General features: G+C 46.3%; 1 protein-coding gene across 1 annotated transcript in view; it reads left to right on the plus strand.

Moving 5' to 3' along the window:
• Positions 1 to 26,515, plus strand: part of LOC139553387 (glutamate receptor-interacting protein 2-like) — a 256,634-nt gene that overhangs the window by 112,089 nt on the left and 118,030 nt on the right. Inside the window, exons 9-10 of the mRNA XM_071365667.1 lie at positions 2,408 to 2,577; positions 20,248 to 20,382. Coding sequence (XP_071221768.1) covers positions 2,408 to 2,577; positions 20,248 to 20,382 — 305 coding nt within the window. The remainder of the gene's footprint in view (positions 1 to 2,407; positions 2,578 to 20,247; positions 20,383 to 26,515) is intronic.

The following is a 26,515-nucleotide window of genomic DNA, read 5'->3' on the forward strand; positions in this document are numbered from 1 at the left end:
GACCCTGTGTGAAGAAATGTGTGTGTTTTTTGCCAATTTTAACCGCACACTTGTTGTTTGTGTACATGGATTTTATAATGTCGTATGTTTTTCCCCCAACACCACTTTCCATCAATTTGTATAGCAGACCCTCATGCCAAATTGAGTCGAAGGCTTTTTTGAAATCAACAAAGCATGAGAAGACTTTGCCTTTGTTTTGGTTTGTTTGGTTGTCAATTAGGGTGTGTAGGGTGAATACATGGTCTGTTGTACGGTAATTTGGTAAAAAGCCAATTTGACATTTGCTCAGTACATTGTTTTCATTGAGGAAATGTACGAGTCTGCTGTTAATGATAATGCAGAGGATTTTCCCAAGGTTACTGTTGACGCATATTCCACGGTAGTTATTGGAGTCAAATTTGTCTCCACTTTTGTGGATTGGGGTGATCAGTCCTTGGTTCCAAATATTGGGGAAGATGCCAGAGCTAAGGACGATGTTAAAGAGTTTTAGTATAGCCAATTGGAATTTGTTGTCTGTATATTTGATCATTTCATTAAGGATACCATCAACACCACAGGCCTTTTTGGGTTGGAGGGTTTTTATTTTGTCCTGTAACTCGTTCAAGGTAATTGGAGAATCCAGTGGGTTCTGGTAGTCTTTAATAGTTGATTCAAGGATTTGTATTTGATCATGTATATGTTTTTGCTCTTTATTCTTTGTTATAGAGCCAAAAAGATTGGAGAAGTGGTTTACCCATACATCTCCATTTTGGATAGATAATTCTTCGTGTTGTTGTTTGTTTAGTGTTTTCCAATTTTCCCAGAAGTGGTTAGAGTCTATGGATTCTTCAATTACATTGAGCTGATTTCTGACGTGCTGTTCCTTCTTTTTCCGTAGTGTATTTCTGTATTGTTTTAGTGATTCACCATAGTGAAGGCGTAGACTCAGGTTTTCCGGGTCTCTATGTTTTTGGTTGGACAGGTTTCTCAATTTATTTCTTAGATTTTTGCATTCGTCATCAAACCATTTGTCATTGTTGTTCATTTTCTTCGGTTTTCTATTTGAGATTTTTAGGTTTGATAGGGAAGCTGAGAGGTCAAATATACTGTTAAGATTTTCTACTGCCAAGTTTACACCTTCACTATTGCAGTGGAACGTTTTACCCAGGAAGTTGTCTAAAAGGGATTGAATTTGCTGTTGTCTAATTGTTTTTTGGTAGATTTCCAAACTGCATTCCTTCCATCTATAGCATTTCTTAATGTTACTCAGTTCCTTTGGCTTTGATGCCTCGTGATTGAGTATTGCTCTGTTCAAGTAGACTGTGATTTTGCTGTGGTCTGATAGGGGTGTCAGTGGGCTGACTGTGAACGCTCTGAGAGACTCTGGGTTGAGGTCAGTGATAAAGTAGTCTACAGTGCTACTGCCAAGAGATGAGCTATAGGTGAACCTACCATAGGAGTCCCCTCGAAGCCTACCATTGACTATGTACATACCCAGCGTGCGACAGAGCTGCAGGAGTTGTGACCCGTTTTTGTTGGTTATGTTGTCGTAGTTGTGCCAAGGGGGGCATATGGGGGAGGGAATGCTGTCACCTCCAGGTAGGTGTTTGTCCCCCTGTGTGCTGAGGGTGTCAGGTTCTTGTCCAGTTCTGGCATTTAGGTCGCCACAGACTAATACATGTCCCTGGGCCTGGAAATGATTGATTTCCTCATTCAGGATGGAGAAGCTGTCTTCATTAAAGTATGGGGATTCTAGTGGGGGGATATAGGTAGCACACAGGAGGACATTTTTCTCTGTTAAGATAATTTCCTTTTGAATTTCTAGCCAAATGTAAAATGTTCCTGTTTTGATTAGTTTAATGGAGTGAGTTAGGTCTGCTCTATACCAAATTAGCATTCCCCCTGAGTCCCTTCCCTGTTTCACACCTGGTAGTTTGGTGGATGGGACTACCAGTTCTCTGTAACCTAGAGGGCAACCAGTGGGTCCGTCTCCTCTGTACCAGGTTTCTTGCAGGATGACAATGTCTGCATTACCAATTTCTTTGGTGAAGTCCGGGTTCCTGCTCTTTAGGCCAAAGGCAGATGACCTCAGGCCTTGGATATTCCAGGATGATATAGTGAAGGCTTTTTGTTCCATAAAGTGTCCAATGTTGTTGGCCGTGTGGTTTGGCCTCAGGCCAGTAAGTGTGAGCAGAGCCTGCTGAGCATCTGGTACATGCCGTTGGCTTGGGCGAGTGTAAGAGTGGGGGTTGGGCCTGTTTGCCCGCTCACTACCTGTCTCTCTCTCTCTCTCGCTCTCTCTCTATCTCTCTCTCTCTCTCTCTCTCTCTCTCTCTCTCTCTCTCTCTCTCTCTCTCTCTCTCTCTCTCTCTCTCTCTCTCTCTCGCTCTCTCTCGCTCTCTCTCGCTCTCTCTCTCTCTCTCTCTAGGTGTGGAGCTCTCCATATAGGGGACCACATCCTGTCCATCGATGGGACCAGCACAGAGCACTGTTCAGTCCTAGAGGCCACACAGCTGCTAGCCAGCACCTCAGACCAGGCCAAGCTAGAGATCCTCTCTGCCCACCACAGCAGACTGCCTAACAAACCACAGGACACTGGTGAGTATGGAGAGATAACACACACACACACACACACACACACAGACACTCAGCAGGGACAGGCCTGTGATGTCGCTTGCCTTTAGTTGTTTTAATTAGCTGTACTGAGCTTAATGTTTCCCCATGAGTATAGCACTGAGACCTGCTTGCACACACACACAAACACACACACACACACTCAGCGGGGACAGGCCTGTGATTTCGTTTGCCGCCAGTTGTTTTAATTAGCTGTACAGAGCTTAATGTTTCCCCATGAGTATAACACTGAGAACCAGATTTATTCAGAGATGCACACATGCCAAAAATGCCAGAAATCTCAGTCAGAGTAGAGCCCTGCATAGTGTGATATAAGCACAAAGCTTTTTCACACAACGTGACATGTCATGTATCCAATCCTGCAGTGGATTCTAACTATCTAGAGAGCCACAGCACAGCAGACTAGAGCACATCAGACTAGAGCAGGACAGACTACAGCACATCAGACTAGAGCAGGACAGACTAGAGCAGGACAGACTAGAGCAGGACAGACTAGAGCAGAACAGACTAGAACAGGACAGATTAGAGCAGGACAGACTAGAGCAGGACAGACTAGAGCAGGACAGACTAGAGCAGGACAGACTAGAGCAGCACAGATTAGAGCAGGACAGACTAGAGCACAGACTAGAGCACATCAGACTAGAGCAGGACAGACTAGACCACATCAGACTAGAGCAGGACAGACTAGAGCAGGACAGACTAGAGCAGGACAGACTAGTGCAGCACAGACTAGTGCAGGGCAGACTAGAGCACATCAGACTAGAGCAGGACAGACTAGAGCAGAACAGACTAGAGCAGGACAGACTAGAGCAGGACAGATTAGAGCAGGACAGACTAGAGCAGCACAGATTAGAGCAGGACAGACTAGAGCAGGACAGATTAGAGCAGGACAGACTAGAGCAGCACAGATTAGAGCAGGACAGACTAGAGCAGGACAGACTAGAGCAGGACAGACTAGAGCAGGACAGACTAGAGCAGGACAGATTAGAGCAGGACAGACTAGACCACATCAGACTAGAGCAGGACAGACTAGAGCAGGACAGACTAGAGCAGGACAGACTAGAGCAGGACAGATTAGAGCAGGACAGACTAGACCACATCAGACTAGAGCAGGACAGACTAGAGCAGAGCTGACTAGAGCAGGACAGACTAGAGCAGGACAGACTAGAGCAGGACAGACTACAGCAGGACAGACTAGAGCAGGACAGACTAGAACAGGACAGACTAGAGCAGGACAGACTAGAGCAGGACAGACTAGAACAGGACAGACTAGAGCAGGACAGACTAGAGCAGGACAGACTAGAGCAGGACAGACTAGAGCAGGAAAGACTAGAGCACATCAGACTAGAGCAGGACAGACTAGTGCAGGACAGACTAGAGCAGGACAGACTAGACCACATCAGACTAGAGCAGCACAGACTAGAGCAGGACAGACTAGAGCACATCAGACTAGAGCAGGACAGACTAGAGCAGGACAGACTAGAGCAGGACAGACTAGAGCAGGACAGACTAGAGCAGGACAGACTAGTGCAGCACAGACTAGTGCAGGGCAGACTAGAGCACATCAGACTAGAGCAGGACAGACTAGAGCAGAACAGACTAGAGCAGGACAGACTAGAGCAGGACAGATTAGAGCAGGACAGACTAGAGCAGCACAGATTAGAGCAGGACAGACTAGAGCAGGACAGATTAGAGCAGGACAGACTAGAGCAGCACAGATTAGAGCAGGACAGACTAGAGCAGGACAGACTAGAGCAGGACAGACTAGAGCAGGACAGACTAGAGCAGGACAGATTAGAGCAGGACAGACTAGACCACATCAGACTAGAGCAGGACAGACTAGAGCAGGACAGACTAGAGCAGGACAGACTAGAGCAGGACAGATTAGAGCAGGACAGACTAGACCACATCAGACTAGAGCAGGACAGACTAGAGCAGAGCTGACTAGAGCAGGACAGACTAGAGCAGGACAGACTAGAGCAGGACAGACTACAGCAGGACAGACTAGAGCAGGACAGACTAGAACAGGACAGACTAGAGCAGGACAGACTAGAGCAGGACAGACTAGAACAGGACAGACTAGAGCAGGACAGACTAGAGCAGGACAGACTAGAGCAGGACAGACTAGAGCAGGAAAGACTAGAGCACATCAGACTAGAGCAGGACAGACTAGAGCAGGACAGACTAGAGCAGGACAGACTAGACCACATCAGACTAGAGCAGCACAGACTAGAGCAGGACAGACTAGAGCACATCAGACTAGAGCAGGACAGACTAGAGCAGGACAGACTAGAGCAGGACAGACTAGAGCAGGACAGACTAGAGCAGGACAGACTAGAGCAGGACAGACTAGTGCAGCACAGACTAGTGCAGGGCAGACTAGAGCACATCAGACTAGAGCAGGACAGACTAGAGCAGAACAGACTAGAGCAGGACAGACTAGAGCAGGACAGATTAGAGCAGGACAGACTAGAGCAGCACAGATTAGAGCAGGACAGACTAGAGCAGGACAGATTAGAGCAGGACAGACTAGAGCAGGACAGATTAGAGCAGGACAGACTAGAGCAGGACAGACTAGAGCAGGACAGACTAGAGCAGGACAGATTAGAGCAGGACAGACTAGACCACATCAGACTAGAGCAGGACAGACTAGAGCAGGACAGACTAGAGCAGGACAGACTAGAGCAGGACAGATTAGAGCAGGACAGACTAGACCACATCAGACTAGAGCAGGACAGACTAGAGCAGAGCTGACTAGAGCAGGACAGACTAGAGCAGGACAGACTAGAGCAGGACAGACTACAGCAGGACAGACTAGAGCAGGACAGACTAGAACAGGACAGACTAGAGCAGGACAGACTAGAGCAGGACAGACTAGAACAGGACAGACTAGAGCAGGACAGACTAGAGCAGGACAGACTAGAGCAGGACAGACTAGAGCAGGAAAGACTAGAGCACATCAGACTAGAGCAGGACAGACTAGAGCAGGACAGACTAGAGCAGGACAGACTAGACCACATCAGACTAGAGCAGCACAGACTAGAGCAGGACAGACTAGAGCACATCAGACTAGAGCAGGACAGACTAGAGCAGGACAGACTAGAGCAGGACAGACTAGAGCAGGACAGACTATAGCACATCAGACTAGAGCAGGACAGATTAGAACAGGACAGACTAGAGCAAGACAGACTAGAGCAGGACAGACTAGAGCATATCAGACTAGAGCAGGACAGACTAGAGCAGTACAGACTAGATCACGTCAGACTAGAGCAGGACAGACTAGAGCAGGACAGACTAGAGCAGGACAGACTAGAGCAAATCAGACTAGAGCACATCAGACTAGAGCACAGATTAGAGCAGGACAGACTAGAACCGGACAGACTAGAGCAAATCAGACTAGAGCAAATCAGACTAGAGCAGGACAGACTAGAGCAGGACAGACTAGAGCACATCAGACTAGAGCACAGCAAACTAGTGCTGACTAGAGCAGGACAGACTAGAGCAGGACAGACTAGAGCAAATCAGACTAGAGCAAATCAGACTAGAGCACATCAGACTAGAGCACAGATTAGAGCAGGACAGACTAGAGCAGGACAGACTAGAGCAGGACAGACTAGAGCAGGACAGACTAGAGCACATCAGACTAGAGCACAGCAAATTAGAGCAGACTAGAGCAGGGCAGACTAGAGCTGACTAGAGTAGGGCAGACTAGAGTAGGGCTAGAGTAGGGCAGGCTAGCGCAGACAAGATCAGTGCAGACTAGAGCAGGGCAGGATTGAGCAGGGCAGACTAGAGCAGGACAGACTAGAGCAGGACAGACTAGAGCAGGACAGACTAGAGCAGGACAGACTAGAGCAGGGCAGACTAGAGCAGGGCAGACTAGAGCAGGACAGACTAGAGCAGGACAGACTAGAGCAGGGCAGACTAGAGCAGGGCAGACTAGAGCAGGGCAGACTAGAGCAGGGCAGACTAGAACAGGGCAGACTAGAGCAGGGCAGACTAGATTCAGGGCAGACTAGAGCAGGGCAGACTAGAGCAGGGCAGACTAGGGCAGAGCAGACTAGAGCAGATTAGAGCAGGGCAGACTAGAGCAGAGCAGACTAGAGCAGGGCAGACTAGAGCAGGGCAGAATTGAGCAGTCAAGATCAGGGCAGACTAGAGCAGATTAGAGCAGGGCAGACTAGAGCAGATTAGAGCAGGGCAGACTAGAGCAGGGCAGACTAGAGCAGATTAGAGCAGGGCAGACTAGAGCAGGGCAGAATTGAGCAGTCAAGATCAGGGCAGACTAGAGCAGATTAGAGCAGGGCAGATTAGAGCAGGGCAGACTAGAGCAGATTAGATCAGGGCAGACTAGAGCAGGCAAGAGCAGACTAGATCAGGGCAGACTAGAGCAGGGCAGACTAGAACAGGGCAGACTAGAGCAGGGCAGACTAGATTCAGGGCAGACTAGAGCAGGGCAGACTAGAGCAGGGCAGACTAGGGCAGAGCAGACTAGAGCAGATTAGAGCAGGGCAGACTAGAGCAGAGCAGACTAGAGCAGGGCAGACTAGAGCAGGGCAGAATTGAGCAGTCAAGATCAGGGCAGACTAGAGCAGATTAGAGCAGGGCAGACTAGAGCAGATTAGAGCAGGGCAGACTAGAGCAGGGCAGACTAGAGCAGATTAGAGCAGGGCAGACTAGAGCAGGGCAGAATTGAGCAGTCAAGATCAGGGCAGACTAGAGCAGATTAGAGCAGGGCAGATTAGAGCAGGGCAGACTAGAGCAGATTAGATCAGGGCAGACTAGAGCAGGCAAGAGCAGACTAGATCAGGGCAGACTAGAGCAGGCAAGAGCAGACTAGATCAGGGCAGACTAGAGCAGGCTAGAGCATGGCAGACTAGAGCAGACTAGAGCAGAGCATTGCAGGGTGGATCAGAGTAGAGCAGTGCAGAACACAACAGACTAGAGCAAGGCAGCCTAGATTAGGGCACAGTAGAGCAGGGTCGAGCAGAGCAGAGCAGAGCAGAGCAAACTAGAGCAGGGCAGAGTAGAACAGAACAACGCTCCCAGCCCTCAATGTGTGGGAGAATAGGAGGTCTCTGATACACCCAGACAGGCAGTATTTTACAGGATCTGATTCATGCCTTCTATTTGGGTCATCTTATGCAAAAGGCTGCACTAGGCATGCAGACATGCACAATCAGCTGATGTTAGGGCAGTGAAAGCTGGAGATTGTATTTATTGTCACTGGCTATGCACCGAGGGTTTATGACTGGCTCAATTCAGTAGTGTGGTTAAACCATAGAGATACAGTATATAGTAAACTCTAGACACTGTACTTCAAATATTATGTGTTATTTCAGTTCCCTTCTATTCAATTCCATTCTATGCAGTTCCCTTCTATTCAGTTCCCTTCTATTCAGTTCCCTTTTATTCAGTTCGCTTCTATTCAGTTCCCTTCTATTCAGTTCCCTTCTATTCAGTTCCATTGCATTCTATTCAGTTCCCTTCTATTCAGTTCCCTTCTATTCACTTCCCTTTTATTCAGTTCCCTTCTATTCAGTTCCCTTCTTTTCAGTTCCCTTCTATTCAGTTCCCTTCTATTCAGTTCCATTGCATTCTATTCAGTTCCCTTCTATTCACTATCCAGTTCCATCTTAAACATTATTTACGGATAAAGTAAGATCAGGTCACGTTGCTATTCTTAACTATACACTGTACGTACTGTTGCAGTTCTTCCAGAATTTAACAGCTTCAAAAAGGTTTTCCTACTATATCACGGTTCTTGGCAGGGACTTGTGTTGGTGTGTATACTATGTTATGTTACTGTGAGGATTATATCAAATCTTTGCATGGGTTGGTACACGCTACATGCTACACGCTAAATGCTACATGTTCCAGGGAGAACACAAGGCATGTACTACAGTTTTTTGTTTCCCTTGCAGCCTTTGTATTAAAATAAATAAATAATCTATTTAAAAAAAAAATACTTTTACCCCTTTTTCTCCCCAATTTCTTGGTATCCAATTGGTAGTTACAGTCTTGTCTAATCGCTGCTACTCCCATACGGACTCGGGAGAGGCGAAGGTCGAGAGCCATGTGTCCTCCGAAATACGACCCAACAAAGCTGCACTGCTTCTTCACACAATGCCCACTTAACCAGGAAGCCAGCCACACCAATGTGTCGGAGGAACACCGTGCACCTGGCGACCGTGTCAGCGTGCACTGCGCCCGGCCTGCCACAGGAGTTACTATAGCGCGATGGGACAAGGACATCCCTCCTCTTGCCAAACCCTCCCCTTGTGAAGATGGCGCCGAAGGAAGCAGCATCGCGACTAGCTCTTAGAAAACTTTTCAGTATTTCGTTTTTTGATGTACTATTTTTTTTACATCATTAGCTCAAGAAATGTTTTGTGTCATTACATACAGCCGGGAAGAACTATTGGATATTAGAGCGGCGGTAACTCACCAGAACTACCAGCATTACGACCAGAAATATGACTTCCATGGAGCAGATTCTTTGTTCAGTCTCCCCAAAACAATTGAACTTATTCCAGATGCCGACCCAAAACTTCGCTGGCGGAGGAGAGGCACTCGAGGCGGCCTGCTGGTTCGACTTAGGAGGCGCGCACACCACCCACCGCTTCCGGAGGCACGCACACCACCCACCGCTTCCGAATATATTACTTGCTAATGTTCAGTCTTTGGATAACAAAGTTGATGAGCTTAGAGCAAGGAATTCTTTCCAGAGAGACATCGGAATAAATGTCTCTCCGGGAAGCAGAAGGGCGGGGGGGGGGGGTGGGGGGGGGGGGGTGTTTCATGATTAACGACTCATGGTGTAACTCTAGGAACATACAGGAACTCAATTAATTTTGTTCACCCGACCTAGAATACCTCACAATTAAATGCCGACCATATTATCTCCCAAGAGAATTCTCCTCCGTCATCGCCACAGCCGTTTACATCCCACCTCAAGCCGAAACCTTAACGGCCCTCAAAGAACTTCACTGGACTTTATGCAAACTGGAAACCACATATCCTGAGGCTGCATTTATTGTAGCTGGGGATTTTAACAAAGCAAATCTGAGGTCTAGGCTGCCGAAATTCTATCAACATGTTGACTGTCCTACTCGCCCTACTAAGACTCTCGACCATTGCTATTCAAACGGGATACTTACAAGGCCCTCCCCTGCCCTCCTTTAGGCAAATCTGACCACGACTCCAACTTACTCCTCCCGTCCTATTGGCAGAAACTCAAACAGGAAGTGCCCGTGCTTCGTACTATTCAATGCTGGTCTGACCAATCGGAATCCATGCTTCAGGATTGTTGATCACGTGGACTGGGATATGTTTCGGGTAGCGTGCAAAAAATAATCTAGACTCATACACGGATACGGTGACTGAGTTCATAAAGAAGTGTTTAGGAGATGTTGTACCCACTGTGACTATTAAAACCTACCCTAACCAGAAACTGTGGATAGATGGTAGCATTCGTGCGGAACTGAAAGTGCGAACCACCGCATTTAACCATGGCAAGGTGACTGGTGACATGGCTGAATATAAACAGTGTTGTTATTCACTCCCCAAGGCAATCAAACAAGCTAAATATCAATATAGAGATACAGTGGAGTCGCAATTCAGCATCTCAGACAGAAGACAAGCAGTTGCAGTCGGAAGTTTACATACACCTTAGCCAAATACATTTAAACTCAGTTTTTCACAATTCCTGACATTTAATCCTGGTAAAAATTCCCTGTTTTAGGTCAGTTAGGATCACCACTTTATTTTAAGAATGTGAAATGTCAGAATAATAGTAGAGAGAATCATTCATTTCAGCTTTTATTTCTTTCATCACATTCCCAGTGGTTCAGAAGTTTACATAGACTCAATTAGTATTTGGTAGCATTGCCATTAAATTGTTTAACTTGGGTCAAACATTTCAGGTAGCCTTCCACAAGCTTCCCACAATAAGTTGGGTGAATTTTGGCCCATTCTTCCTGACAGAGCTGGTGTAACTGAGTCAGGTTTGTAGGCCTCCTTGCTCGCACACGCTTTTTCAGTTCTGCCCACAAATTTTCTAAGGGATTGAGGTCAGGGCTTTGTGATGGCCACTCCAATACCTTGACTTTGTTGTCCTTAAGCCATTTTGCCACAACTTTGGAAGTATGCTTGGGGTCATTGTCCATTTGGAAGACCAATTTGCGAACAAGCTTTAACTTCCTGACTGATGTCTTGAGATGTTGCTTCAATATATCCACATAATTTTCCGTCCTCATGAAGCCATCTATTTTGTAGTGCACCACTCCCTCTTGCAGCAAAGCACCCCCACAACATGATGCTGCCACCCCCGTTCTTCACAGTTGGGATGGTGTTCTTCGGCTTGCAAACCTCTCCCTTTTTCCTTAAAACATAACGATGGTCATTATGGCCAAACACTTCTATTTTTGTTTCATTAGACCAGAGGACATTTCTCCAAAAAGTACGATATTTTTCCCCATGTGCAGTTGCAAACCTTAGTCTGGCTTTTTTATGCCGGTTTTGGAGCAGTGGCTTCTCCTTGCTGAGTGGCCTTTCAGGTTTTGTCGATATAGGACTTGTTTTACTGTGGATATAGATACTTTTGTACCTGTTTCCTCCAGCATCTTCACAAGGTCCTTTGATGTTGTTCTGGGCTTGATTTGCACTTTTCGCACCAAAGTACATTAATCTCTAGGAAACAGAACGCGTCTCCTTCCTGAGCGGTATGGCGGCTGCATGGACCCATGGTGCTTATACTTGCATACTATTGTTTGTACAGATGAATGAGGTACCTTCAGGCGTTTGGAAATTGCTCCCAAGGATGAACCAGACTTGTGGAAGTCTACAACTTTTTTTCTGATGTCTTGGCTGATTTCTTTTGATTTTCCCATGATTTCAAGCAAAGAGGCACTGAGTTTGAAAGTAGGCCTTGAAATACATCCACAGGTACACCTACAATTGACTCAAATCATGTAAATTAGCCTATCAGACGCTTCTAAAGTCATGACATCATTTTCTGGAATTCTCCAAGCTGTTTAAAGGCACAGTCAACTTAGTGTATATCTGTATACGTGTACAGAGCTTTCAGAACGTATTCACACCCCATGACTTTTCCCACATTTTGTTGTGTTAAATCAATCAACTGTAATTAGCACATGTAGGACAGTATGCAAATGTGTGTGCATGGACTTTGCAGATGTATTTCTCATATGTGCAGCGCATAGTATTTGTTTTACAGTTCTTCTTTGGTGGGCAGAATTGGCAGCTCCTCCTCTTGCCTGCCCCAGCTGCAGCCTCAGGTGGATCAGGACAAGATTTAGCCCCCTGAACAGCTTTCACAAGCGCTGCATTCCCTTCTTTGAATGTGTGCGGTTACAAGTGCCTTTCCCAGCTGCGCCAGGAACACCCTCCTCTTGTTCCGATTATCAGGCATCCAGGTAGGGTTGATCTTGTTTCTTATCACGAAGGCATTGTATGAGGACACATCATTGATGTTATGGAAGATGACCAGGGGCCAGCGGGCAGTCATCCTCCTGCAGCTGTAAGTTCCAATCACCTTGTCCAGGTTGTCCACGCCTCCTTTGTTGTGGTTGTAGTCCAGGATGATGGCTGGCTTCTTGTCCTCACAATCACTGATATCAGCCATTTTGTGCAGTGTGCTCAAGAAGACCACATTCTTGTTCCTCTTTGGGAGGTAAGAAACTAGAGTGGTGGTGGTGGGGTTGAAGGCAAACTTTGATGAGAAGGCCTCTCTCCCCCTTGTGGCGAGGAGTGGAGGGGGGAGCTCAGGCTTGTTCTTTCTAACTGTGCCAACCATGGTGATCTTCCTCTTCAGGAACTGCTGGCTGAGTTCAATCAGTAGGACGTGCTACTGTTTTTGTGGTGTGTAAATTATTTTAACATTTCTGGGTCAAAAATAACTCTAAGACAATCTTTGTACCCTGGTGGTGTACAGCTTAATGGAAATATGAACAAAGGCGATGTTTCACTTTGTCTAATGTTGGGGGGTCGCTCTAGGAAAAGTCATCAAATTTCAAATTGAAATAATATCATTTAGGGGTTTTTCTCTGCTGTTAAACATAGTGGTGGGTCATTTTTAACCCGTAAGAGACAAGGGTTAATGGCTGTGATAGGAAAAACTGAGGATGGATCAACAACATTGTAGTTACTCCACAATACTAACCTAAGTGACAGAGTGAAAAGAAGGAAGCCTGTACAGAATACAACTATATTACAACACATGCATTCTGTTTGCAACAAGGCACGATAGTAAAACTGCAAAACATAAATCAACTTCATGTTCTGAATACAAAAGTGTTTGGGCCAAATCCAACACATCACTGAGTACCACTCTTCATATTTTCAAGCATGGTGGTGGCTGTTATGGAATGCTTGTCATCGGCAAAGACTAGGGTGTTTTTTGGGGGGATTAAGATAAACGGAATAGAGATAAGCACAGGCAAAATCCTAGAGGAAAACCTGGTTCAGTCAGCTTTCCAACAGACACTGGGAGACAAATTCACCTTTCAGCAGGACAGTAACCTAAAACACAAGGCCAAATATACACTGGAGTTGCTTACCAAGACGACATTGAATATTCCTGAGTTGCCTAGTTACAGTTTTGACTTAAACCGTCTTGAAAATCTATGGCAAGACCTGAAAATGACTGTTTAACAATAATTAACAGCCAACTTGACAGAGCATGAAGAATTTTTTTAATATTGATGTGCAAATATAGTACAATCTAGGTGTACAAACCTCTTAGAGACTTACCCGGAAAGAGTCACAGCTGTAATCGCTGCCAAAGGTGATTCTAACATGTATTGACTCAGGAGTGTGAATAATTATATATATATTAGATATTTCTGTATGTCATTTTCTATAAATGTGCTAAAATTAAAAAATATATATATGTTTTTACTTTGTCATTATGGGGTATTGTGTGTAGATGTGTGTAGATGTGTGAGAGAAAAAAAATGATTTAGTCCATTTTGAATTCAGGCTGTAACACAACAAAATGTGGACTAAGTCAAGGGGTATGAATACTTTCTGAAGGCACTGACGGTGTGTTTATCCTAGAGACTCGTGCGGTACCAGATGAATTACCCTGAGCTGCAGAACAGAACAGAGCACCAGGATTAGCATTCTCTGGTTTGAGTTCTGTTTTCTCATTGGTTTTCATGGAGTTTAAAAACCTTGTGGCTGAATATCTGGAATACTGTAGCAGCCCCTGGCATGGTGGCTGTCATTGTATTATAAGAGGGGAGAATGCACTGTGTGTGTGTGTGTGTGTCTGTGTGTGTGTTCCCAGAGACTCGTGTAGTGTGTGTGTAGTGTGTCCGTGCGTTCGTGTGTGTGTGTGTGTAGTGTGTGTGTGTTTGTGTAGTGTGTAGTGTGTCCGTGCGTCCGTGTGTGTGTGTGTAGTGTGTGTGTGTGTGTGTAGTGTGTAGTGTGTCCGTGCGTCCGTGTGTGTGTGTGTAGTGTGTGTGTGTGTGTGTGTAGTGTGTAGTGTGTCCGTGCGTCCGTGTGTGTGTGTGTAGTGTGTCCGTGCGTCCGTGTGTGTGTGTGTGTAGTGTGTGTCCGTGCGTCCGTGTGTGTGTGTGACCAGATCTAAACGCTGTTTAGTGATGTTGAGAGGTCGCAAAGCTTGGATTAGAAAAAGGGGGAAGATGAGAAAGAGAGAGGGGGAGAGAGAGAGGGGGAGAGAAAGTGAAGAAGTGAGAGAAACAGGGGTAGAGAGAGAGAGGAAGACAGAGATAGAAAGAGAGAGGGGGAGAGAGAGAGAGGAAGACAGAGATAGAAAGAGAGAGGGGGAGAGAGAGAGAGGAAGACAGAGATAGAAAGAGAGAGGGGGGGAGAGAGAGAAGAAGACAGAGATAGAAAGAGAGAGGGGGAGAGAGAGAGAGGAAGACAGAGATAGAAAGAGAGAGGGGGAGAGAGAGAGAGGAAGACAGAGATAGAAAGAGAGAGGGGGAGAGAGAGGAAGACAGAGATAGAGAGAGATAGAAAGAGAGAGAAAAGATTCCATTCATGTCATTACACCTCTCTTAACGTTTCCTCCCAAGTTTCCTCTATCTTTTTTCTCCCTCGTTTCCTACTTCATATCCTCCCTCTTTTCCTCTCTCCTTTCCTCCCTCATCCCCCCACCCCCTCCCTCGCTGTGACTTCACAGCTCCAACTTTGTGATTGCTCCCTCACCTACGTGGATTAATGGTCGTGTGTAGGTCTGATTTAACATAATTAAAAGCTCATCTGTGCTCAGTCCCTTTAAAGATGGAATCCACCGACCACGGGCCGCTGTTATTGTTTTTCTTTTGTTTTTGTTTTGTTGACCAAGTGGAGGAGAGGAGCGTTTCGCACCAACGTGCTGTTCGAGGGGAGAAATGGTGTAATATCTCAAACAGACGTGGCTGTTTTCAACATTCCCGCTTTAAGCATTATGACTCAGACTGTAGAGGATTTATCATGACATTACGGACGCTACACAAAGCATTTAGAACATACAGTCTGTTTGAAATTGAACTCTTACTATCCTGTCAGTGGCTATTTTATCAATAAAGTCATGACATTGACATCAGGTACTGTAGTCTACACACACAGACAAATGAATAAAGCAATAGCACGTGCCAAGTGTATTGCAGTGTACTTTTTAGCCGAGTGGTTAAGAGTGTTGGGGCCAGTAACCGAAAGGTGTGGGTGCTGAAACAATGCCGGAGCTTTGTGTGTGTGTGTGTGTGTGTGTGTGTGTGTGTGTGTGTGTGTGTGTGTGTGTGTGTGTGTGTGTGTGTGTGTGTGTGTGTGTGTGTGTGTGTGTGTGTGTGTGTGTGTGTGTGTGTGTGTGTGTGTGTGTGTGTGTGTGTGTGTGTGTGTGTGTGTGTGTGTGTGTGTGTGTGTGTGTGTGTGTGTGTGTGTGTGTGGGTTGGTGGGTGCTGAAACAATGCCTGAGCTGACGAACTAATGAAGTCCCTGCCTGCTGCCATAGGCACACTGGCAGGTTAATTACAGGGAGGGAGAGAGAGAAAGAGATGCAGGGAGGGATAGAGAGGGGGAGAAGCAGGGAGGGAGAGAGAGGGGGAGAAGCAGGGAGGGAGAGAGAGGGGGAGAAGCAGGGAGGGAGAGATAAAAAGGGAAGCGGGGAGGGAGAGAGAGAGAGAAGCAGGGAGGGAGAGAGAGGGGGAGAAGCAGGGAGGGAGAGAGAGGGGGAGAAGCAGGGAGGGAGAGATAAAAGAGAAGCAGGGAGGGAGAGAGAGGGGGAGAAGCAGGGAGGGAGAGAGAGGGGGAGAAGCAGGGCGGGAGAGAGAGGGGGAGAAGCAGGGAGGGAGAGAGAGGGGGAGAAGCAGGGATGGAGAGATAAAAAGAGAAGCATGGAGGGAGAGATAAAAAGAGAAGCATGGAGGGAGAGAGAGAGAAGCAGGGAGGGAGAGAGAGAGAGAAAGAGAAGCAGGGAGGGAGAGATAAAAAGAGAAGCAGGGAGGGAGAGATAAAAGAGAAGCAGGGAGGGAGAGATAAAAGAGAAGCAGGGAGGGAGAGAGAGAGAGAAGCAGGGAGGGAGAGATAAAAAGAGAAGCATGGAGGGAGAGAGAGAAGCAGGGAGGGAGAGAGAGAGAAAGAGAAGCAGGGAGGGAGAGATAAAAAGAGAAGCAGGGAGGGAGAGATAAAAGAGAAGCAGGGAGGGGGAGATAAAAGAGAAGCAGGGAGGGAGAGAGAGAGAGAAGCAGGGAGGGAGAGATAAAAAGAGAAGCATGGAGGGAGAGAGAGAGAAGCAGGGAGGGAGAGAGAGAGAGAAAGAGAAGCAGGGAGGGAGAGATAAAAAGAGAAGCAGGGAGGGAGAGATAAAAAGAGAAGCAGGGAGGGAGAGAGAAAGAGAAGCAGGGAGGGAGAGAGAGAGAGAAAGAGAAGCAGGGAGGGAGAGATAAAAAGAGAAGCAGGGAGGGAGAGATAAAAGAGAAGCAGGGAGGGAGAGATAAAAGAGAAGCAGGGAGGGAGAGAGAGAGAGAAGCAGGGAGGGAGAGAGAGAAGCAGGGAGGGAGAGATAAAAGAGAAGCAGGGAGGGAGAGATAAAAGAGAAGCAGGGAGGGAGAGATAAAAGAGAAGCAGGGAGGGAGAGAGAGAGAGAAGCAGGGAGGGAGAGAGAGAGAAGCAGGGAGGGAGAGAGAGAGAAGCAGGGAGGGAGAGATAAAAAGAGAAGCATGGAGGGAGAGAGAGAGAAGCAGGGAGGGAGAGAGAGAGAGAAAGAGAAGCAGGGAGGGAGAGATAAAAAGAGAAGCATGGAGGGAGAGAGAGAGAGAAGAAGGGAGGGAGAGAGAGAAGCAGGGAGGGAGAGATAAAAAGAGAAGCATGGAGGGAGAGAGAGAGAGAGAAGCAGGGAGGGAGAGAGAGAGAAAGAGAAGCAGGGAGGGAGAGATAAAAAGAGAAGCATGGAGGGAGAGAGAGAAGCAGGGAGGGAGAGAGAGAGAAGCAGGGAGGGAGAGATAAAAGAGAAGCAGGGAGGGAGAGATAAAAAGAGAAGCAGGGAGGGAGAGATAAAAGAGAAGCAGGGAGGGAGAGAGAGAGAAAGAGAAGCAGGGAGGGAGAGAGAGAGAAGCAGGGAGGGAGAGAGAGAAAGAGAAGCAGGGAGGGAGAGAGAGGGGGAGAAGCAGGGAGGGAGAGATTAAAAGAGAAGCAGGGAGGGAGAGATAAAAGAGAAGCATGGAGGGAGAGAGAGAGAGAAAGAGAAGCAGGGAGGGAGAGAGAGAAAGAGAAGCAGGCAGGGAGGGAGAGAGAGAGAAGCAGGGAGGGAGAGAGAGAAAGAGAAGCAGGGAGGGAGGGCGAGAGAGAGAAGCAGGGAGGGAGAGATTAAAAGAGAAGCAGGGAGGGAGGGAGAGAGAGAAGCAGGGAGGGAGAGATAAAAAGAGAAGCATGGATGGAGAGAGAGAGAGAAGCAGGGAGGGAGAGAGAGAAAGAGAAGCAGGGAGGGAGAGAGGGAGAGAGAGAGAAGCAGGGAGGGAGGGAGAGAGAGAAGCAGGGAGGGAGAGATAAAAAGAGAAGCAGGGAGGGAGAGAGAGAGGGGGAGAAGCAGGGAGGGAGAGAAAGGGGGAGGAGGATGTGTGGCTTAACTTGTCCTCCTTTACTCCTTCTTTTTGCAGAGTAGAGCAGAGTTCAGTAGAGTAGAGCAGAGTACAGAAGAGCAGAGTAGAGTACAGAAGAGCAGAGCAGAGTACAGTAGAGTAGAGCAGAGTACAGAAGAGCAGAGTAGAGTACAGAAGAGCAGAGCAGAGTACAGTAGAGTAGAGCAGAGTACAGAAGAGCAGAGTAGAGTACAGAAGAGCAGAGCAGAGTACAGTAGAGCAGAGTAATGTAGAGCAGAGTACAGTACAGCAGAGCAGAGTACAGTAGAGCAGAGTAGAGTGCAGTAGAGCAGAGCAGATAAAAGCAGAGTACAGTAGAGTAGAGCAGAGCAGAGTAGACTAGAGCAGAGTAAAGTGCAGTAGAGTAGAGCAGAGTACAGTAGAGCAGAGTAGAGTGCAGTAGAGCAGAGCAGATAAAAGCAGAGCAGAGTACAGTAGAGTAGAGCAGAGCAGAGTAGACTAGAGCAGAGTAAAGTGCAGTAGAGTAGAGCAGAGTACAGTAGAGCAGAGTAGAGTGCAGTAGAGCAGAGTAGAGTGCAGTAGAGCAGAGTAGAGTGCAGTAGAGCAGAGCAGATAAAAGCAGAGCAGAGTACAGTAGAGTAGAGCAGATCAGAGTAAAGTGCAGTAGAGTAGAGCAGAGTAGAGTGCAGTAGAGCAGAGCAGAGTAGAGTGCAGTAGAGCAGAGCAGATAAAAGCAGAGTACAGTAGAGTAGAGTAGACTAGAGCAGAGTAAAGTGCAGTACAGTAGAGCAGAGTACAGTAGAGCAGAGTAGAGTGCAGTAGAGCAGAGCAGATAAAAGCAGAGCAGAGTACAGTAGAGTAGAGCAGAGCAGAGTAGACTAGAGCAGAGTAAAGTGCAGTATAGTAGAGCAGAGTACAGTAGAGCAGAGTAGAGTGCAGTAGAGCAGAGTAGAGTACAGTAGAGCAGAGTAGAGTGCAGTAGAGCAGAGCAGAGTACAGTAGAGTAGAGCAGAGTAGAGTAGAGCAGAGTAGAGCAGAGTAGAGTGCAGTAGAGCAGAGCAGAGTAGACTAGAGCAGAGTAAAGTGCAGTAGAGTAGAGTACAGTAGAGCAGAGTAGAGTGCAGTAGAGCAGAGTACAGTAGAGTAGAGCAGAGTAGAGTAGAGCAGAGCAGAGTACTGTAGAGTAGAGTAGAGTACAGAAGAGCAGAGTACAGTAGAGCAGAGTAATGTAGAGCAGAGTACAGTACAGCAGAGCAGAGTACAGTAGAGCAGAGTAGAGTGCAGTAGAGCAGAGCAGATAAAAGCAGAGTACAGTAGAGTAGAGCAGAGCAGAGTAGACTAGAGCAGAGTAAAGTGCAGTAGAGTAGAACAGAGTACAGTAGAGCAGAGTAGAGTGCAGTAGAGCAGAGCAGATAAAAGCAGAGCAGAGTACAGTAGAGTAGAGCAGAGCAGAGTAGACTAGAGCAGAGTAAAGTGCAGTAGAGTAGAGCAGAGTACAGTAGAGCAGAGTAGAGTGCAGTAGAGCAGAGTAGAGTGCAGTAGAGCAGAGTAGAGTGCAGTAGAGCAGAGCAGATAAAAGCAGAGCAGAGTACAGTAGAGTAGAGCAGATCAGAGTAAAGTGCAGTAGAGTAGAGCAGAGTACAGTACAGCAGAGTAGAGTGCAGTAGAGCAGAGTAGAGTGCAGTAGAGCAGAGCAGATAAAAGCAGAGTACAGTAGAGTAGAGTAGACTAGAGCAGAGTAAAGTGCAGTACAGTAGAGCAGAGTACAGTAGAGCAGAGTAGAGTGCAGTAGAGCAGAGCAGATAAAAGCAGAGCAGAGTACAGTAGAGTAGAGCAGAGCAGAGTAGACTAGAGCAGAGTAAAGTGCAGTATAGTAGAGCAGAGTACAGTAGAGCAGAGTAGAGTGCAGTAGAGCAGAGCAGAGTACAGTAGAGCAGAGTAGAGTGCAGTAGAGCAGAGCAGAGTACAGTAGAGTAGAGCAGAGTAGAGTAGAGCAGAGTAGAGCAGAGTAGAGTGCAGTAGAGCAGAGCAGAGTAGACTAGAGCAGAGTAAAGTGCAGTAGAGTAGAGTACAGTAGAGTAGAGTGCAGTAGAGCAGAGTACAGTAGAGTAGAGCAGAGTAGAGTAGAGCAGAGCAGAGTACTGTAGAGTAGAGCAGAGTAGAGTAGAGCAGAGCAGAGCAGAGTACTGTAGAGTAGAGCAGGGATGTCTGGCCCCTTGGGCCGGGCCCCAGAACCATGCTACACATTGGCTGCAGGGCCAGAATCTGAGTCAGCGTGGCTACATCCCACAATATTTTCATTAGCTGTAAACTATGTCACCCACTTGGCTGAAAACACTCCAGTCCAGTCGGGTTGGTGCTAGATCGAACCGGGTGACAGTACGGAAAGAAAATAGTTGTCACTCTATGATTCTGTGTTTCAGTAGAAGTCCAGATGATGGAGCTTCTCGTGTGACCCCTGTGTGGACTAGTGTCTAGGCTTTAGCTCAACAGGTTAACACACAGGTCCTTGTGACCTGCGTTCGAATCCAGTCGTTTTACACTTGTCTCTGTTCTGTGTTTTCAGTGAAAGTTCAAAAGAGTGACCACCCCCACTCGTGGGACCCCTGTGTGAACTACTGTCCCCCCCAGCAACCCTCCTCCTACTGTAAGACCAACACCTGGACCACCTCATCCAACCTTTCCAGCACACAGGAATACTGTAAGTGTACGTGTCACTTCTGCTTCCTGTCTCCCCAGAAAACAACAAACTGCTTCTGGGAAAGTTCCCAGAAATTCTTCTCAGAACACGACTGACCAGTCTTGGCGATGATTATAGAATGTTGGTATAAAACATTCGCCTGCTGTTGTGGGAACGTCCCTAGAACACATTTAATCTGTGTCGTTTAAAGGCTCCCAGAATGTTTCATTAGGTTGTGGGAACAGTCTGATGAGAACATTGTGGGAACATCACAAAAATGTATTTGCCCAAAACACAAAAACCCGGTCCAGTTGTGCAGATGATTCTACAGTGTTTATTTTAGGGTGCTAAAAGAACTTTCACCTGACGTTACAAGAACGTTCCCAGAAGGTTTATTTAGGTTGTGGGAAGGTTTATTTAGGTTGTGGGAACGTTGTCAGTCAATTTAGAACGTTTAGCAGTCAATCACCACCTTCCGGAGACACCTGAAACCCCACCTCTTTAAGGAATACCTAGGATAGGATAAAGTAATCCTTCTGACCCCCCCCCTCCCCCTTAAAAGAGTTAGATGCGCTATTGTAAAGTGGTTGTTCCACTGGATATCATAAGGTGAATGCACCAATTTGTAAGTCGCTCTGGATAAGAGCGTCTGCTAAATGACTTAAATGTAAATGTAAATGTAAATGTAAATGTTGTGGGGATGTGACAACAGATAGGTTCCCAAAACACACAACAACCGGTCCAGTTGTGCTGATGATTCAGATAATGTTTGTGTCCGGCTGAACAAAACATTTCTTTAATGTTACAAGACTGTTGATTGAACAGTCTTACTGAGTTCTTTACAACTAGAACCCCGCCTGGCCTTTCAGCCTATCAGTACCCGCTAGAGAACGTCGCCGGGCGTCGCCGGGCGTCGCCTTTAGCATACGCATCAGATGCATATCGACCAGCAAGGTGCTGCAAACAGGAGCAAATAATACATACACTATTGTAAAGGATTCGTTGCATGAAGAAATATTTGTAGAAATATATAAATTAAAAAACAATAATATTTATTTGTTTAGATAAAGTGAAAGATATGTTTTGTATAATTCTACAAAGTCCTAGAAACTAGGCCTGTAGTCTGTTTTAGTTTCCATGACGATAAAAACATTACAGTCCATTTGATCCACTATATTTATAGATTTGATTAGTAATATAATTAGAGTAATTAAGTCCAGTTACAGCGTCTTTTGACAAAATAGAAACTAAAAATAATAATATAACCAGCCAGATGAAATTATTTTATATATTCCTAAACAAAAGCATAAATAATTATAAAGGAAGAATTGCATAAATAAATATAAGTGGAAATATATTCATGACAAGATATACAAACAGTAATTTGTTGATGTACCCAACACTGTATTTTGCCCATATACCCCGTGCCTGTACTCGTGAATGAATGTCATCTTGTCTTTATGCTTTGGGGTTCACAGTCAGCATACAGCTTCGGGGCTTTGTGTGAACAAGCCCCACTAAACACATCGATTGCACTGCACACCGTTTTCATGGGCCTTGTTTCGTGTGCTCCTGCTGCCTGGTGGAGCATCATCTCTGCTGAAGGGATTTGCGTGGTCTGGTCCACGGTGGGGGAAAAGTCCATACTGTACCTATCAGACAGAAACAACACCCATGCTCTTTCCGCTGTATGGCCACCCGCGGACATAAAATGGTCTGGTCCACGGTGGGGGGAAAAGTCCATACTGTACCTATCAGACAGAAACAACACCCATGCTCTTTCCGCTGTATGGCCACCCGCGGACATAAAATGGTCTGGTCCACGGTGGGGGGAAAAGTCCATACTGTACCTATCAGACAGAAACAACACCCATGCTCTTTCCGCTGTATGGCCCCCCGCGGACATAAAATGCTTTCATCCCATTGACATAGTGTCACGTTCCGTTTCCTTTTCTGTGCTAATGAGCAAACGGGAACAATCTCTGACGTGCGTCAACATTTGAATGTCACATGAACTCGTGGTGGTGGTTGGGATCATGGTCTCAGTTGTTCTGCTTTTTCTGCGGCGAGGCTCGGGCATCAGAGGCTAGGCTCAGGCATCAGAGGCTCAGGCATCAGAGGCGAGGCTCGGGCATCAGAGGCTCCAAGTCAACATCAGAATCAGATGAAGACTCTTCATCAGTAACAGCGACTCCTACTCATTTAAATTCTGCAGCATTTGCAATGCTGTCAGTGCTTCCGTTCGCTTGGTCGGGCTTTGCCGTTGAACTACACACAGTGTATGTTGTACTCAGTGCCTGATTTGACTCTCTGAGGGGAAATGATATACCATTTCCAGCCTTTCATAATAAAATAATTAGACCGCCCACAACGTCCACAATTCTTCCTCATCATTACACTATTGTTCTAAATTCAATCATCCTCTTCAACGTCATCGTGGCTCCCGAGCAGCACAGCGGTCTAAGGCACCGCATCTCAGTGCTACAGGCGTCACTACAGACCCTGGTTCTATCCCGGGCTGTTTCACAACCGGCCGTGATCAGGAGTCCCACAGGGCGTTGCACACTTTGCCTAGCGTCGTCCGGGTTTGGCCGGGGTAGGACGTCATTGTAAAATAAGAATTTGATCTTAACTGACTTGCCTGGTTAAAAACATGTTTTGTTTTTTTATCGGATTAATCATTCAGTTCATTGACGTCACATGCACCATTATCACCTTATGTCTGGTTTCCATGCACCATTATCACCTTCTGTCTGGTTTCCATGCACCATTATCTCCTTCTATCTGGTTTCCATGCACCATTATCACCTGCTATCTGGTTTCCATGCACCATTATCACCTTCTATCTGGTTTCCATGCACCATTATCACCTTCTATCTGGTTTCCATGCACCATTATCACCTTCTATCTGGTTTCCATGCACCATTATCACCTTCTGTCTGGTTTCCATGCACCATTATCACCTTCTATCTGGTTTCCATGCACCATTATCACATTCTATCTGGTTTCCATGCACCATTATCACCTTCTATCTGGTTTCCATGCACCATTATCAGCTTCTGTCTGGTTTCCATGCACCATTATCACCTTCTGTCTGGTTTCCATGCACCATTATCACATTCTATCTGGTTTCCATGCACCATTATCACCTTCTGTCTGGTTTCCATGCACCACTATCACCTTCTATCTGGTTTCTATCACCCATTATCACCTTCTATCTGGTTTCCATGCACCATTATCACCTTCTATCTGGTTTCCATGCACCATTATCACCTTCTGTCTGGTTTCCATGCACCATTATCACCTTCTATCTGGTTTCTATCACCTTCTATCTGGTTTCCATGCACCATTATCACCTTCTGTCTGGTTTCCATGCACCATTATCACCTTCTGTCTGGTTTCCATGCACCACTATCACCTTCTATCTGGTTTCCATGCACCATTATCGCCTTCTATCTGGTTTCCATGCACCATTATCACCTTCTATCTGGTTTCCATGCACCATTATCACCTTCTATCTGGTTTCCATGCACCATTATCACCTTCTATCTGGTTTCCATGCACCATTATCACCTTCTATCTGGTTTCCATGCACCATTATCACCTTCTATCTGGTTTCCATGCACCATTATCACCTTCTATCTGGTTTCTATCACCCATTCATCCATTGACGACAGAATAGCATATTTTAATTTAAATTTTATTACGTTACTCGTTTTTGTAGCCAGAGTAATACTGCTGCCGAGTGGTCATGTGCTGAATTCATGGACAGCGCGGATATTCTTGGAAAAAGTTAAATGTGGAAATGGAGCTTGCACCTCTTGAGCACATTGTCCCACAGCACATTGTCTTGGAGCCTGGCTGGGTACCAACGTCCTACAGCACATTGTCTTCGAGCCTGGCTGGGTACCAACGTCCTACAGCACATTGTCTTGGAGCCTGGCTGGGTACCAACGTCCCACAGCACATTGTCTTGGAGCCTGGCTGGGTAACAACATCCTACAGCACATTGTCTTGGAGCCTGGCTGGGTACCAACGTCTCACAGCACATTGTCTTGGAGCCTGGCTGGGTACCAACATCCTGCAGCACATTGTCTTGGAGCCTGGCTGGGTACCAACGTCCTACAGCACATTGTCTTAGAGCCTGGCTGGGTACCAACGTCTCACAGCACATTGTCTTGGAGCCTGGCTGGGTACCATCATCCTGCAGCACGTTGTCTTGGTGCCTGGCTGAGTACCAACATCCTGCAGCACATTGTCTTAGAGCCTGGCTGGGTACCAACATCCTACAGCACGTTGTCTTAGAGCCTGGCTGGGTACCAACATCCTACAGCACATTGTCTTGGAGCCTGGCTGGATACCAATATCCCACAGAACATTGTCTTGGCGGGTTAAGTTTAGGAAAAGTCATTGAATGAGCAGGATATAGGTTTTATTTTGGCTGTTTTTGTTTTTTTTCCTAAATCAAACGTCAGTGGCCTTTGGCCTTTGGCCTTTGGCAGTTCTAGGGTTAAAGATTCCCAGAACATTTAATTATGTTGTGGGAACAGTGTGGGTACATTGCAAGAGATACATTTCCAAAACACAAAATATGCTCAGTTTGGATGACATTCATACAATGTTTAAGTTAGGTTGTACAGGACATTCCTATAATGTTGTAAGAATGTTGACAGAACGGGTGGTCTATGTTCTTTAAAGGTTCCCAGAACGTTTTATTAAGTTATGGGAGTTGTTGCAAGAAAATTATTGTGATAATTTACATAGGTTGCACAGAACATTTCCGCAATGTTGCACAACGTTCCCCGGTTTCCAAATTAGTACGTTTGTATGACATTCATAGCAGATTTGTTTTAGGTTTAACATAATATTCCATTGATGTTCACGGGAATATACATTTGACCTTGTCTTGGATGTCCTCAGAACATTTCAAGAACATGAATAAAATGTTATATTTAAGTTTGACCTAATATTACCACAACATTATCAGCATGCAAATTTTGTCGGCCCTTAAAACAGATTGGACATTACGTTTCTATCCAGTTTTAACGGTATTTCTCATAAGACATTTTGAACAACATTTAATCATACAAACACAACCACATTTTTTTTTACAATTTGTATGTTGATAATTTGCACAAGTGGAGTTTGAACTTGCAATGTCTGGTTCCCAAGTCACGTCTTTTCTCCTCTGAACCAGCAGAGAAGCACGCTCACATTTTATTTTTCAGTATATAGCCATGGCAGTATGGTCAATCAGGAATTCTGTGCTTCCTTTTTAGCCTTAACACAACTGGACGGTTTGTTTTGGGAACATACATTTAGTGATGTCGCCACAATGTTCCCACCAAACTGTTCCCACAACCTAATGAAACATTCTGGGAACCTTTAAACGACACAGACAAAATATGTTCTGGGAACGTTCTTGCAACATCAGGCGAATGGTTTATAGAAACAAATATTATACACTACATGGCCAAGAGTGTGTAGACAACCTTTCAAATGAGTGGGTTCGGCTATTTAAGGCCACACCCGTTGCTGACAGGTGTATTAAATCGAGCAGACTGCCATGCAATCTCCACAGACAAACGTTGGCAGTAGAATGGCCCGTACTGAAGAGCTCAGTGACTTTCAACGTGGCACCGTCATAGGATGCCACCTTTCCAACAAGTCAGTTCGTCAAATTTCTGCCCTGCTAGAGCTGTGGAAGAGTCAAGGAGCAACAACGTCTCAGCCACGAAGTGGTAAGCAACACAAGCTCACAGAACAGGACTGCCGAGTGCTGAAGAGCGTGGTCTGTGTCCTCTGTTGCAACACTCACTACCGACTTACAAACTGCCTCTGGAAGCAACGTCAGCACAAGAACTGTTCATCGGGAACTTAATGAAATGGGTTTCCATGGCCGAGCAGCCGCACACAAGCCTAAGATCACCATGTGCAATGCCAAGCTTTGGCTGGAGTGGTGTAAAGCTCACCGCCATTGGACTCTGGAGCAGTGGAAACGTGTTCACGCTTCACCATCTGGCTGTCCGACGGACGAATCTGGGTTTGGCGGATTCCAGGAGAACGAGACCTGAGTTTTGGTGGAGGAGGAATAAAGGTCTGGGGCTGTTTTTCATGGTTCGGGCCCCTTAGTTCCAGTGAGGGGAAATCTTAA

The sequence above is a fragment of the Salvelinus alpinus genome, chromosome 2 (genome assembly GCF_045679555.1).
Source record: "Salvelinus alpinus chromosome 2, SLU_Salpinus.1, whole genome shotgun sequence".
NCBI classification, from domain to species: Eukaryota; Metazoa; Chordata; class Actinopteri; order Salmoniformes; family Salmonidae; genus Salvelinus; species Salvelinus alpinus.